This window comes from Mytilus edulis, chromosome 11, assembly GCF_963676685.1.
Source record: "Mytilus edulis chromosome 11, xbMytEdul2.2, whole genome shotgun sequence".
NCBI classification, from domain to species: Eukaryota; Metazoa; Mollusca; class Bivalvia; order Mytilida; family Mytilidae; genus Mytilus; species Mytilus edulis.
In genome coordinates this window covers 24,900,879-24,916,318 of record NC_092354.1, presented here as the reverse complement: position 1 = coordinate 24,916,318, position 15,440 = coordinate 24,900,879, and the positions used below count along the sequence as shown (strand labels likewise).

The following is a 15,440-nucleotide window of genomic DNA, read 5'->3' as shown; positions in this document are numbered from 1 at the left end:
TTGATTTTTATGGGGGGGCTAGGATGAAAAATTTTGTCCTGCATTTTTTTTTAGCTGTAATCTCTGTCCTGCCTTTTTATTTTTCACTCTGTTCGATCCTGCCTTTTTTTTTTTGGTTTATCCTGACTTTTTTTTACCTAAATTGTCGTCCTGACTTTTTTTTTTTGCAAGTGTCTCATCCTGCCTTTTTTTTTTATTCAAAACTCCTGTCCTGCCTATTTTTTTCAAATTTCATCCTAGCCCCCCCATAAAAATCAAATGGTAGCTCCCTTATGTTGCAAGGGATAATTTTAGCAAAGTTTCCATTCAGTGGTTGGAATGGATCATGGAAACCAGCAGACGTAAGGAAAAACGACTCCACATACAACACGCCTTGAACGGTAGAGGTGAATACAAAGTACCTGGAACAAACTACAGACTAGACGGTTACGTGGAGTTCCCAAAGAAGACAGCTTACGAATTCTTAGGTGAGTGGTAAATGTATGAGACGAAACGGTGGTGGCGGCGGCGGCGGCAATATTAATATGTTTATAAAATATATTATTTATATATTATATATACACACATATATATATACATTATATATTATATATATTATATATATACAACTCGTCTAAACATCAACCCAACAATGTTAGATCTGTAAATTTGCTTTCGCAAATTTTTGGTTCTTCCCTCGCCGGGATTCGAACCCATGCTACTGTGATATCGTGACACCAAATCGCCTGCACTGCAGCCGTCCCGCTAGACCACACGACCACCTGGGCTCTCAAAATAAAGAGCTTTCGCTGGCCGTGTGTTACCTTTCCACGTCAGTTTTAATCTAGCGGCGTACTGCAGTACATGATATATAAGGCATGAAGATGTTATTGTTACAGATCAGCTAAATTATCTATAGTAAAGGATCCTACAAATTAATGTAAGATACAGTCACAGAAAATAATTATATTTATAAGTACGTCTGAGTCAGTGACAACCCTACAACAGATGTATCCATCGGATCGCCATCAATGATGGTGATACATGGCTGTGTACATAATGTATATACAACTCGTCTAAACATCAACCCAACAATGTTAGATCTGTAAATTTGCTTTCGCAAATTTTTGGTTCTTCCCTCGCCGGGATTCGAACCCATGCTACTGTGATATCGTGACACCAAATCGCCTGCACTGCAGCCGTCCCGCTAGACCACACGACCACCTGGGCTCTCAAAATAAAGAGCTTTCGCTGGCCGTGTGTTACCTTTCCACGTCAGTTTTAATCTAGCGGCGTACTGCAGTACATGATATATAAGGCATGAAGATGTTATTGTTACAGATCAGCTAAATTATCTATAGTAAAGGATCCTACAAATTAATGTAAGATACAGTCACAGAAAATAATTATATTTATAAGTACGTCTGAGTCAGTGACAACCCTACAACAGATGTATCCATCGGATCGCCATCAATGATGGTGATACATGGCTGTGTACATAATGTATATACAACTCGTCTAAACATCAACCCAACAATGTTAGATCTGTAAATTTGCTTTCGCAAATTTTTGGTTCTTCCCTCGCCGGGATTCGAACCCATGCTACTGTGATATCGTGACACCAAATCGCCTGCACTGCAGCCGTCCCACTAGACCACACGACCACCTGGGCTCTCAAAATAAAGAGCTTTCGCTGGCCGTGTGTTACCTTTCCATGTCAGTTTTAATCTAGCGGCGTACTGCAGTACATGATATATAAGGCATGAAGATGTTATTGTTACAGATCAGCTAAATTATCTATAGTAAAGGATCCTACAAATTAATGTAAGATACAGTCACAGAAAATAATTATATTTATAAGTACGTCTGAGTCAGTGACAACCCTACAACAGATGTATCCATCGCATATATATATATATATTATTATATATTTTAAGGTGGTGTTTTCCATGGATGTCCTTCCTGCTACCCACACGATAGAACAAAGACAACACAACCAATGACAAAACATTCTATGGATGAATTGTACTACCTAACCAGAAAGAAAGAGAGAGAACTGATACGTCTTGGGTACAAGTATGTCTGCATTTGGGAGCACGAATTTCACCACCAGCTGGATTTAGACGACCCTATGAGAGACTACGTATCAACGTGTGAGATCGAAGATCGTTTAGACGTTAGACAAAGTTTTTTTGGCGGTAGGACCAATCCAATTACGCTCTATCACAAATGTACAGAACCAGGAGAGACCATTGAGTATTTCGACTTTACGAGGTAATCTCAATTCTTAGAATCTGGAATATGATATAATTATTCAAATGATTTCATCCCTTGTTATATCATTTTTTTTTTATTTTGTAGTCTGTATCCCAGTGTCAACAAATATGGAAAATATCCAGTTGGTCATCCCGTCATCATAACATCGGATTTCGAAGATATTTCCAATTATTTCGGAGTCGCGAAGGTCAAAGTCTTGCCTAACAGGCATCTGTTTCATCCTGTTCTACCGTACGTTTCTAATGGAAACTTGAAGTTTCCACTCTGTAAACAATGTGCAGATTACGAAAACCAAAATGACTGTACCTGTACAGATGAAGAAAGAGCTATTGTCGGAACTTGGTGTACTCCAGAGCTGAATCTGGCACGTTCGAAAGGATATGCAATTCAAAAGATATACGAAGTATATCACTTTCCAGAACATCGAACGTACAATCCTCGAACGGGCAAAGGAGGACTTTTCGATGCATATGTCAACCTCTTTTTGAAATTAAAACAAGAAGCATCGGGGTTTCCAGAAGAGTGCAGAACGGAACAACAGAAACGGGATTACATAGCAGACTACGCTTAAAATGAAGGAATACATTTGGACTATAATCAAATTAAAAAAAATCCAGGACTTCGTAGCTTGGCAAAAATTGCTTTAAACAGTTTTTGGGGTAAATTTGGTCAACGTCTAAATATGAAACAAACTACATTTTTCCACGAGAACGAGGCAGAGAATTTTTTTCAGTTACTGTCTGATCCTAGAAAAGAGGTTATAGATTTTCACATCATTAGTAAAGATTTGGTACAAATGGAACATACGGATCATCCGTTTTTTATTCCTATGGACGTCAAAACTAACATTTTCATAGCTTCCTTTACTACTTGTTGGGCAAGGACCAAACTGTACGAATTACTGGAACGTACTGGTACCGACGCTTTGTACGTGGATACGGACTCGATTATCTTTCGGGATAAAGATAAAAACTTAACAAAAACACTACCCATAGGGAATTACTTGGGTCAATTGACAAACGAAGTTTCACCAGAAGATGGACATATTACACATTTTGTGTCTGGAGGTCCTAAGAATTACGCCTATAAGATGGCCTCTGGAAGAGAAACCTGTAAAGTTAGAGGCTTTTCCTTAAACAATAAAACCAATTCAGATCTAATTAATTTTTCTTCTATTTGCGATGTTGTAGTGAATAAAAATATCGAGTATATCAAAACGAGGAATCCACGCAAAATTTCAAGACTAGCCCTTAAAAGGAAATTGTATAACAGGGTCGAAGAGAAAGATTACAGAATGGTATACACGAAGAGACGGTTATTAAACGACTTGACAACTTTATCATTTGGCTATTGTAGTGTAAATAAGTGATCATTATATTTTTTATTTGAAAACCACTGTATTATATGATAATTAAAATGAAATCCATTTTACATTCTTTTTTAATGTCTTCCTTCGTATCTTCGGAGGGCGATCTAGTATCCCGGGCGTACCATGTTCATTAGTGTCTAGTTTTTCAACGAATTGTCCATTTCCTGTTTGCATAGAAACTTCTTTCACCGGATCACTATCTTCAGGTTTTTCATGCTCGTCGACCTGTCTTGTCATTTCTGTATCCCTATGATTCCCCGATTTTAAGAGTTCTTCGTATTTTCTTTTTGACACTAATATCAGCTCTTTTGCCATTGTTACAAGAAATCCAATAAGGGTCCTAACAAATGTGGAATCAAATTGTTGTAACGTATCAGTAATTGTTTTTTCTTTCGTACACCTAATGATTTTGATCCTAATTGGTAAAGAACTGATTTATATGGTTTCAAAGTTTTTAGATATTTTTGTTTGTTCGGAAACACTCCTTTAAAAATGTTTAAAGCCACTTCGGATAGAACATTCACCTGTTCTTTAGTCAAATGTGGAAAGATTGCCACTCTTTGATTTTTACTAGCTTGGTATAAAAATCTTAAAAATACTGTATTTGATTTCATTCGTTGACTCATATTTTACAAAATGATACGAAAAAACACATTCATCGATATTTATATAGGTCTGTAGACTACACACGTGTCACCGGGAAAAATCCCTGTTCTGAGCATGTATTGTCGATCTTCTCTGTGGGGTGAAAGGTCAGCGAGCATATACGAATACCTCTCTTTTGTCGCTTTTAAATAGCTGTCCATGAAATATTGCGTCATGCCTGGGAGAATCTGCGATGCAAAGGTTATCAGCTGACGCATATCTCTAGGGTTACGAAACAAAACGAAATTGGCACAATTCAAAGAAATGCTTTTAGCGTATTTTCCTGGAGGGTACAAAGATTGCAAAATGAGAACTACGGATGCCTTTCTATGGTGACTTGTAACAGAAAATAAATGCAAAAGCTCTTCCGATTGTACTATTTTAGATATTAGATCGTCCAAAATAATCAATGAATGTTTTCCATTTTCCGTAAATTCTCCAATTTTTTGTTTATCCGGGAGACCTTCGTGAAATATCAAGTTGGATTGTTCTTGCATGTCGTCAAACAGTGGTTGATATTCGGAATAAGCATACAATATTTTTTCTGGTGGTTCAACGAACATGACATTGGCATTTTCTATGAGTCTTTTAGTAAACATCGATTTGCCTGCCCGAGTTGGTCCTACTACACAAATTGTTGTCGGCGAAGAAAAGGGTAACATCGTTCGATCATTCTCCATCGCGTTTGTTTGTGACAAATGAACTACTGTCATAAAAGCGGGTTTTTTTTTATTAAGACTTACGTCATAAGGTTCATGAAGAATAAGTAAATAAAAAATATCTGTTAATCTTACTTTATTTAGAATATACCTTTAAAAAATATAACTTAACAAATCGATCATTTTCATGCCTATTTACAGACAACATATCATATACATTTTCCAATGACATTTTAAAACATAATCTCATTGTTACAAAAAATACAACATACAGTCCACAAATGTTTGAAGTGTTAGCTTGTGTTTGTCTTTGGATTGAAGTACATCTTTGACTGTTGTTGGCTATGAAATTAACTAGTCTAGTACCATAAAAATTAACCTGTTTTCCAAGACTATCAAAATATTCCGCTTCTATGGAATTGTAGAAAATTACACATATCCAATGTTTTCCCGGATTGATTATATAAACTTGTGGATAATGATTCTGGACGATATCGTGAAGATTATTAAGATCGATGATATGGATAAATGTCTTTTTTAAACATTCGTAGTCGGTTAATAATTTGGTTAATTGTTTTCCATTCATGGTTCCACAATGTTGATGTTTCTTGTCTCGTCACAGGTCAAAATGGCCTGCGTTTGGTAATAACAGAGACAATTTATAACTTCTGGCGTAGGTACGCTAAATCTCATTTCTAACCTGGCGTTCCCGTGTTTTACGAGATTTAGAAAATCTTCCTGTAGGTCCGAAGGATCCATGTTGAAAACAATGAATGTATAGCCGTTACCGAAATCATTTAAAGTTATGTTTAAACCGGTGTCTTTTTGCCATTTATCGCAAATTTCAAATAGCCTAACATATGCTGCTGTGTAATTTCTATTATTGCTGAAATCTAAGTTTAGGGGTGACCCGTATACTTCTACACCATTCACTTTCAAAGTGATATTGGACATGTTATAGTGTTGGAAATTGAAAGGATTGGCTGTATAGTGTCCATTTGCTGCTTTTTGAGATACAAGTCCAAAGGCAGTGCTTTTGGAAACAAAGAATCCCAAAAAAATTCAGTTGATCCTTGAGGTATGACATTTTGTATTACATGGCTTCTGTTCATGAGGTATTTAGCAGGTGACTCTTTAATTTGACGTCTGTGATTCAATATTACACCAGGGTCTACCTTGACTCTTGCTGTTCTGAAGAATACGTCTAATATTTTTACTTTGTATTTGGGGGTCTTCTCTGCAGACATTAATTAGTAAAAAGGGAGCATTGGAACGGTAAAGTTTGATGTAGATGTCTACGCCATTTATCAAATATTTATCCAAAAGTAAAGTGTCTTCCATTAAATTGCTTTCTAGCTCAAAAGTCCTAGATTCTTTTGTATATTCGTATCTGTTTACAAATCCGGCATTTAAATTTAGAGTCCATAGGTTCGCTGTCCTTCATGAAGAGTTGACTTTGCAGTTGAGAATTTTGTTCATCACTGCTAGAAGATAGAATGACTTTAAAGTATGACTTCCACGGATAATTGTTAGAATTTGCCGATATTAATTTATTATTCATGTAAACATCGATGTTGGAAAACATACTCTGTAAAGGTAAATTAATTATCCCTGCCTTCTCTTTTGGTGCAAGTTTGGTTCCATCTTCTTTTAAAATTTGCATTTTAACGTATAAACGACTTTTTCTCAAATCAATGTAGTCATTACCAGCTCCCGAGATTACTATTTCAATAGGTGTAGAGTCGTTAATCAAATTTTAAATATGCCGTTCTTCCGTATATATCATTTTCTCGATTGCCACTTGATTAAGAGGAGAGGCAAAAATAGAAAGTTCCATTGGTTGCCCAATTTCTTTATTATCATCACTCAAATATGCCATAATTTATCGCTTTCTTTTAACCCGGTATTGATTCCACGCGTTATCGTAATAGTTCTTGTCAAATTTTCTTTTTTGTTTAATCTCGATGTTGATCCTTTGTTAGATTTTTTTGTTTTGAGCTTTTTCTTTTTTCTCTTGTCTTTTATAATGTTCTTTACCTTCACATGAGGTTTTTCCTCTTTTTTTTTAATCTTTCATTTCCGACATTGCTCTTTCCTCTGCAGCAGCAACAGGTGATACCATAGTTGACTTGATAACATTTTTGTTGACGTCAACAGCATTTGGATTAACTGGAATCATGTAGGAATTTCTAAAACGACCATGAAGTCCACGTCCCGAATGTCTTTTTCTTTTTATGCGTCTATATTGGTAGGGGTTAAATTTATTTGAAGCCATGTTTTTATAAAATTGCTCCCATAATGTAGATTCAGTTGTTAGGTTCATTTTAGAAAACGAACGGGAATTTTTTCAAATGAAGTGCTATCGTCACTTTCTGTTTTAGAAATGAGGCATCTTGTCCTTTATCATCCTTTATATAAAAATGTAGATGTTGTATTTCGCTAAATCGAACGGGTATGTAATAAGGATTATGGTAAACTATATTGTTTTGTTTTTTTCTGTCGAAATATATTCTTCTAAGTAACGGTTGTTCGTTATTTCCAATAAAACTATCTTGACATATGTCGGAAAAGATAAACAATTCCGGCTTTTGGTCTGAATCGTTGCGTTCTGTTGTAGTAAATTCGGTAACAGCGACAACCCAGTAACCGTCCAGCTGTATTGTTTGATTTAATTTGACTCTAAAGTCGTGTGGTTTATTTTCTAAGAATAAATCTTTTCCGTCATCTGATGATACAACTAGTCTCACGCTCATTTTCCCAATTAATGACATTAAACAACATTTAAGAACTATTTAATATCTTTGATGGAATTTTTGAAAATCCAAGAATTAAATTTAATTGGCCAACCTAACCATTTTACTAATACTTGATCTTTACCGTCTAACTTTCTTTTTCTAACAATCTTTTCTATTTTATACAGTTTCGTTTTTGATTGGTCAATTTTTTGGATCTCATACCTATAGAAAGACCCCTTTAATTCCTGATTTAGGGTATCTTTTAATTTGTAAATGTCCTGTTGTTGTCTTCTATATCTTTTAGATATCTTAAAAAATTCCAAAGTCCAATTTTCTTGATATCCCTTTTCGAAAACTCTTTTCAATTGCGAAATTCTTACTTGATTTCCGACCCTGTATTTGTAAAATTGTCTCCTCTTCTTTTTATGTGTCATAACTCCTGTAGAAACTGACTTTTTTCTGGCCACATATTGCATGTATCGAATTTCGTCTTCGTTCGTTTTTGTCACAGATGCAGGTGTTGCACCTCCCAGTGATTGATGTGGTGTGTTGTTGTAACTGTCGACCAATTTTTGAAGAACATCTATGTACTTAGATGTTTGATTTTCCATAAAATAGGAATATATACGATTCTTCAGAGTTCTGATTACCCTCTCTGCGTAGTTACTTTTTATCCGTGAATTATATGTGTAAAAAACGTGAATTTTTTCCTTTTGTAAATATTTTTTCACACTTGATTGAAATTCTCCTCCTAAATCAAAACGAATTGTATTGGGTCTTCTGTTACCTTCGGTAAAAATTGATTTTAATGCAGCTGTTACTGTCGCACTTTTTTTGTCTATTAATGGTCTTACTATCAAAAATCTTGAAAATATGTCTATCAATACTAATAAAAATTTTATTTTAGAATTAAACTTAGACACATTTTCTTTTTTAGAATTAAAGTCCGATACATTTTCCATTGATGCTAAATCTCCGTCCCATTGAGCATTTAAACCAGCAACAACTACCCTATTCCTTTTAAAGTTTTTTCTTGAAGGTTTTTGAACACTGTATGTATCTTGACCAGCTAAAAAAATTTTCAATTGTCCTCTGCTGATGTCGAATTTTCCTTCTTGACGAATAACCTTTAATAATTTATTAGGGCCAGCAAAAGCAGCTGGATGACCTGGATCTGTCCATATTCGTTTGACATATGCTTCTTTTTGTTTTTGTGTCATTTTCCTAATGTATTTATGGACAGTTCAATTTCTATTTGTAAAATGAATATGTCCATTACTACAACTCTTTATAATGAAAATTAAAAAAAATACATCATCTTATATATTTTTATTTACAAATTACATTATTTATATATATCATCTTTTCAAATACAATGAAAGTATGTAAACACTTGGTTCATGAAAGTCACATGTATTTATTTTCATTCTTTGTCTGTTATTCAGATTCACCATCTGGGTCCAATATGTTTTTCATAATTTCGAAATCTCCTTCTTGATTCTGTGTTACAAAGTCGTCATCCTCATCAATGTGGTAAGGTTCGCATTCAGAACACTTGAACATTTCCATTTGGTTGTTGTGGGTATTTCTACAGATGACTGCGCTATTCAGTTCTGGAACAAAGTCTCTCATTATTTTCATGGAATCGCAAAGTTTTTGCCATTTGATGTTATTCAAAGGTATTCCTCGTTTTGTAGCTATAGGTTTATCTTTATCTTCTGGTTTCCAAAATTGACGGACGTCAACTGTAGGGTATTTAGAATTTAATGTAACGTAAACACCCCCGCCTAAATGAATAAGTTCTTCATTAACCTGTTCTCCAGTCAAACACAGTTTAAAAACACTGTCAATGAAATCCTTTTGAGTTTCCAGTACTAACCAACGTGATAAAGTTAGTGCCACACCTTGTTTCGTAGGATATTTCTTTCCTTCAATTGTTTGATAATTACGGATGTTGATATATGTTTGACCCTTAAAGTCTTTAACTACCACGAAAGACTCTCCCTGTAGTTCTATCATACATCTATCTTCAGATGATTGTCGGGCATCCTTTTCATCATCACCACTGTAGTTACTCTCTTTTTGTTTTGTTTTACTGATATAAGGTAGTAAATCAGGTTGACCTGCCTTGAGTAAAGACATTCTAAGGTGATGCAGTGATATATTCTTCGATTCTACTATCATGTTGATAAGTTTTCTTGTTTAAGTTGTTTCGATTTACATTTTAGTAACTCATCTTTTTGACCTTTTGTAATTACTTCTCTTGCTGTTAAATGGCATGCAACGGTGTCTGTATCCATATTTTGACTTAATGCATAGCGTGCATTTTCTATCACTTCAACCATTTTGGTACACTTGCTATGATCTTCGTTTGCTGATTCTTCTGAAGGATGTCTTCCACATATGTTTCTGTATTCACTTGATTCCGTATAATCAAAGGAGTCGTGAGCCATTTCCTCAGAATAACATCCACATCGATACTTTGTCATTTTTCTTTCAAACCCCATTTCGTTAACAAGAGGAAGAATGATTTAAGTAGTTTATTCTGAAGGTTTATATAGTAAGCATGTTATGGTGTATGATTAATGAAAACTCTACTGATCAATAAAATGTTGGGGGTTATAATACCTAGGAATTAAAAGTATGTCATAAAATAGGGGTTACAATTTTATAAAAAGTACATTTCAATATCTTATGTAAATGTTGGGGGTTATAATATCTAGGGGTTGAAAGTATGTGATAAAATAGAGGGTAAAATTTTATGAAATATCTTATGCAATAGGGTTGTTAAAAATAACAGATATACTTCAAATATGGGTGCTATATATCTATATGACCATTATGCCGTTATGTAATGATAGATGTTGTTGCGATAAGAATGTATATAGTGAGGGTTATAATTATTTATCATGGGGGGCATAGAACCCCCTATAGTAGTGGTGACTTGGTCTTCTCCCCACCGGCAGTAAAACGCCTGCCGAAGTGGGGCATCCGTTTGTCTGTGCGGAATGTATCAAGTTCGCAGTCACGTCCGGTCAGAAGGGGGACGTTAAATCCGATGCCTCGTGTAAAGAGAGTGCCATGCTCTTTGCACGTTAAGAACCCTTGCAACAACTCTTTGAGGGGTCCGTAGGTGGCCTGTTGCAAGGCAAAATTTCTGTCCCTATCTAATATACCCTCCTTTTTCGGTGGCAGTCCAAATTTCTCCGACCATCATCCCAGAAGACCTCTATTGTATCAACCTACCTATTGTATTTATTGTGAACTTGTTCTCGTCCTGAATATGCATGACATACTTGCCACTGGACGTTAAGCGACCAAAAATCAAGCGATCATACTACTGGTCAAACTCTTATATCTATAAATTTGATCGAGTTATATTTATGTAATATTGTAATATTTTAAAAAACTTTGTAAAAAGTAAAAATCCCAAAAATACTGCACTCAGGAATCTAAGTTAAACCATTTAAAATAGATTATCAAAAGAATGACCATTACCTTAGTTAGAATTCAATATAAAATGAGATAAACAGATATCTATGACTTTATAACACAAGAAGTTTATTTCCTTCTATAAAACACAATATTTTCCTGTGTAGTCATACTTTTCAATATACAGTACATTTAAAACATGTTAGTTTGATACAGAATAATTTTACTTTGTATTACAAAATAAATATGAGATGAATAATTTACATATGTTGTAATTTTATTTCCACCATTTTACATTTTTTATGTACACATTTGGTTTATAAAATATTAAAAACTATTAAGAGGACGACCATTTAATATTCTGGGGTGGGGGCCAGGATTAGTTAACCAAAATAAATGGTTTTTACAGAAGAATCACACATCAGTAAGAGGCGACTTATGTGTTAACTAATAATGATAGAGGTTTGCTGCACATTAAATCGCATTGCTATTTATCTGAGGATTAATTTGAGCCCTCAACCACATCTGTACGGCAGCAAATGGCTATGGAACAAGTCTAAATGCCCCAAAAAAATATTGAAATTGGCTTCACCGGTAAGCTGTACCGGTTTGAATGGGAAGGGGTTAATAGTGACGTGTTTTTTGCAATATATATTACATATTACAGTGAAATATAAATAGTAATTAGAACACAGGAAACTTTGAGTCAGTAAGTCACCTTAAACATTAATGTTAAGGGTATAAAAAAAAATGCAACAATCATAAATAGTTTCTGAGAAAGTTTTAAGCAATGTCCATATATAGTTTTCGAGATACGGCGGGAAACCCCCTGACCCTGGTTTTTTTTTTTTTTTTTTTTTTTTTTTTTTACAAAAAACTAAATATCACTAAAATAAAATTTTGAATCAAAACCAAAAAGTATACAGATCTTTAGATTAATAAAACAAAGAAGTGTGTAAAGTTTTAAGCAATAATCATAAATTGTTATAGAGATACGGCACAACATGTAAAAAAAACCTCCCCCTTATTTACAAAATACTCAAAAATGAAATTGAATCATAATCAAAAAGTATACAGATCTTAAGATTAATATAACAAAGACATGTGTAAAGTTTGTAGCAATAATCATAAATCGAGTTTGAGATATGGTGCAACATGTAAAAAAAAACTCCCCTTTTTTACAAAATACTCAATAACTCGAAAATGAAATTTTGAATCATCACCAAAAAGTATACAGATATTAAGATTCATATAACTAAGAAGTGTTTAAAGTTTTAAGCCATAATCAAGAATCGTTTTTGAGATACAGTGCGACATGTGAAAAAAAACACACACCTGTTTTAGTTACAAAGTGCCGTAAATCGAAAAGTTTAAATCTAATTTTCACCAAAAAGTATACAGATCATTTGACCATCATAAGAAACAACTATATTAAGTTTCATGAAATTTGGATAAGTCGTTCTCAAGTTACGGTGCGACATGTTTACGCCGGACAGACAGACGAACGGACACCGGACATGTGTATACCATAATACGTCCCGTCAAAGTTTTGACGGGCGTATAAAAAGGGGTGATTTTCTTGATTTCTGACAAAAATCACAAATGTTTGAGTAGTTTTTATGATACATTAGTAACTGGTTTATATCTATTAAAATAAATTACATTGTAGGAGGAGTTATAGAACTTTATTCATTAAAAGTGACGGTATCACACGTTCATGGTGTTTTTTTAATGTGCTGAATGTTTCTTTCATAACAGCTGACATGACTGATATGGCAATAGAAAGTTCAAATATGTTGGAACGATTTTTTAAATGAATAGAAAGCATTGTGTATTGTTTCATAAGCAATATAGAATATACATTAAGAGTCGTACAGCTTTTACTTTCAGCAATAGGCTTATAATGTAACGATATATCAATTTAGAGGGCAAGGTCAAGGTCATACTGCCCTTCAGTGACACATATTTTGCATACAAATCATTTACTTTAATAAGTGTTTCAGAGATTGACTAATAAGTTTATTACTAAATTTAAAGTAAGCAGGAAGTACAGTCAAGTCTATTATCATTCTTAAAATTCCCTATTTCCTTAAACAATTGTTTAATGATTATATGGGGTCATTATAGAAAAAAAGGTAATACAACATTCATGTTTTATGATTTAAATGCAGTTTTGACTGGATCTGTCTGGTCTTGTTAATTGTCAGAACTCAAAAATGCCTTGAATTTGTCGTTTTTTTATAAATCGAAGAGCTATGTCACAAAAATGTCATTTTTTGTTTGTTAATATATTTTTTAAATTGAATTGAAATATGTAATTTATATTTCAATTGTACCTTAATAAGAAATCACCATTAAATGTTCTATCACACATTCTATATTTTGTCTACTTTCAGCCAAAAAATGTTTTTTTTTACATTAGATTTGATGATTACAGTGCTGATTTTAACCACCTCGGTTTCCATAGCAACCAGAAGTATGACCACACATTTGAATGCATTTTAAACTATTTTAGTTATATCCACTAGATACTTGTAATTATAAAGAAAATCAAAGATGGTCATGTATTGGGTCTTGCCTGATTTTTAGGTGGAACAGTACTTAATTTGTCACACAGGTATCTTGAAAATATTTTTGTCGTTGTAACTATGCGGTACTAAATCTATTTAAACATAATTGAGGTTGAATTGTAATTTTGTGCACTTTCTTCACTTCATTTATTTAACAATTTTGAAAGATAATTAAAAAGATCATCGGCAGCAACAATCTCTATCAAAACATATGAAAAATTTAATGTTTATACATATTCTCCATTTTCATGCAACCGTGAACGTATTGTATTTCAGGTAAATAAAAATAATTTCGTCACTCTGCGTATTAACGTTAGATGGTATGTAGATATAGATTGAAATAAACAATTAATTTCCCCATAGGCGACAATGGTAGCCTTTTTCGAGATACAGACTTTAGAAAGTTGATTTTTTTAACGAAACCTTGCTAGAATCAAAGAAAAGTTATTAGGACAGTATTTTTTGGTCCCAAAAATATAGGTTCGCGTTGCTTTTCTTAGCGTATTTTTTACTTATCGCCCATGCCTATCAATTTTGCTCTTAAAAATACGTGTCTTGTCCTGGCGTTGAAAAGTCATCTCAGTGCCTTTAGGGCTACGGAATAATTTTTATTTTGCCTTTTGTATAAAGCAGAGTGCGCGAAGTCTCTAAAAATAAAAAATTACGGGCGCACATATCGACCAATCAGGATTAGCCATACTCTTAATTCTGAATACCATGTTTGGCTGCGCCCATAAAATTTAATGGTGTATTGTAACCTATAGGAAGATATATGTGACTGAATGCGAATAGAAGACATTAAATTTGAACGATTCTGTTATTTCAATATCGTTAAATGCTTGGTAGGGAAAACCTAACACTTTACTGAAATATCGTGAACTAAGCTGTAACTAAAAGGAATTTGAATTGTGTAGGAAAATACAGTTCCTTCAAGGTTATAAGATAGGTTATATACATATAACGACAAAATCTTTTCAGTGACTTTACAACTGTGATCTTGAATATATCAATGTTTTTTTTTAAATCGTTTCTATACATTTACCATGTTTTCAATTTACCGAAAGACAAGCAATGTCTAATAAAGTACACAAAATGTCAAAAGATCCATTGACCAAGATCCAATTAATAGCATGAACTTTTTCATAATTTACCTTCCCCTGTCAGAGACCCATGAACGTTTATCGAACAGCCCTCTGATCCCAAGGGTGACTGGGGTATAGAAATATGGCCACTTTGTCTTCTCCCGACCGGCGGTAAAACGCTTGCCGAAGTGGGGCATCCGTTTGTCTGTGCGGAATGTATCAAGTTAGCAGTCACGTCCGATCAGAAGGGGGACGTTAAATCCGATGCCTCGTGTAAAGAGAGTGACACGCTCTTTGCACGTTAAGAACCCTTGCAACAACTCTCTGAGGGGTCCGTAGGTGGCCTGTTGCAAAGCAAAATTTCTGTCCCTATCTAATATACCCTCTTTTTCCGGTGGCAGTTCAAATTTCTCCGACCATCATCCCAGGTGGCCTCTATTGTATCAACCTACCTATTGCATTTATTGTGAACTTGTTCTCGTCCTGAATATGCATGAAATATTTGCCACTGGACGTTAAGCAACCATCAATCAATCAATCAATCGAACAGTCCTCAATACTTAATTTCGTCTTGAAGGCACTACCGGTTAGTTACCGAACCCGCCATCTTTGAGGGGTGATTGATTGATTGTTGGTATTAAACGTCCAGTGGCAAATATTTCATGCATATTCAGGACGAGAACAAGTTCACA

At 34.2% G+C, this 15,440-nt stretch overlaps 2 protein-coding genes across 2 annotated transcripts; one reads left to right on the top strand and one right to left on the bottom strand.

The window, feature by feature from the left end:
• The first annotated feature begins 325 nt into the window (after positions 1–325).
• Positions 326–2,827, top strand: LOC139494110 (uncharacterized). The gene is made up of 3 exons (XM_071282285.1): positions 326–467; positions 1,917–2,055; positions 2,341–2,827. Exons 1-3 carry the CDS (start codon positions 326–328, stop codon positions 2,825–2,827), a joined length of 768 nt encoding a protein of 255 aa, XP_071138386.1.
• A 4,890-nt stretch (positions 2,828–7,717) lies between these two features.
• LOC139494109 (uncharacterized) lies at positions 7,718–8,884 on the bottom strand. The gene has a single exon (XM_071282284.1). The coding sequence runs from the start codon at positions 8,882–8,884 to the stop codon at positions 7,718–7,720; it is 1,167 nt and encodes a 388-aa protein (XP_071138385.1).
• Between the last annotated feature and the right edge of the window lie 6,556 nt (positions 8,885–15,440).

Excerpts from the sequence above, each read along its gene's own strand:
- LOC139494110 (XM_071282285.1), top strand. The coding sequence starts at position 326 with ATGGAAACCAGCAGACGTAAGGAAAAACGACTCCACATACAACACGCC. Across the intron at positions 468-1,916 it reads GACAGCTTACGAATTCTTAG|GTGGTGTTTTCCATGGATGT; the intron begins GTGAGTGGTAAA and ends ATATATTTTAAG. Across the intron at positions 2,056-2,340 it reads CTGATACGTCTTGGGTACAA|TCTGTATCCCAGTGTCAACA; the intron begins GTATGTCTGCAT and ends TTTATTTTGTAG.
- LOC139494109 (XM_071282284.1), bottom strand. The coding sequence starts at position 8,884 with ATGACACAAAAACAAAAAGAAGCATATGTCAAACGAATATGGACAGAT.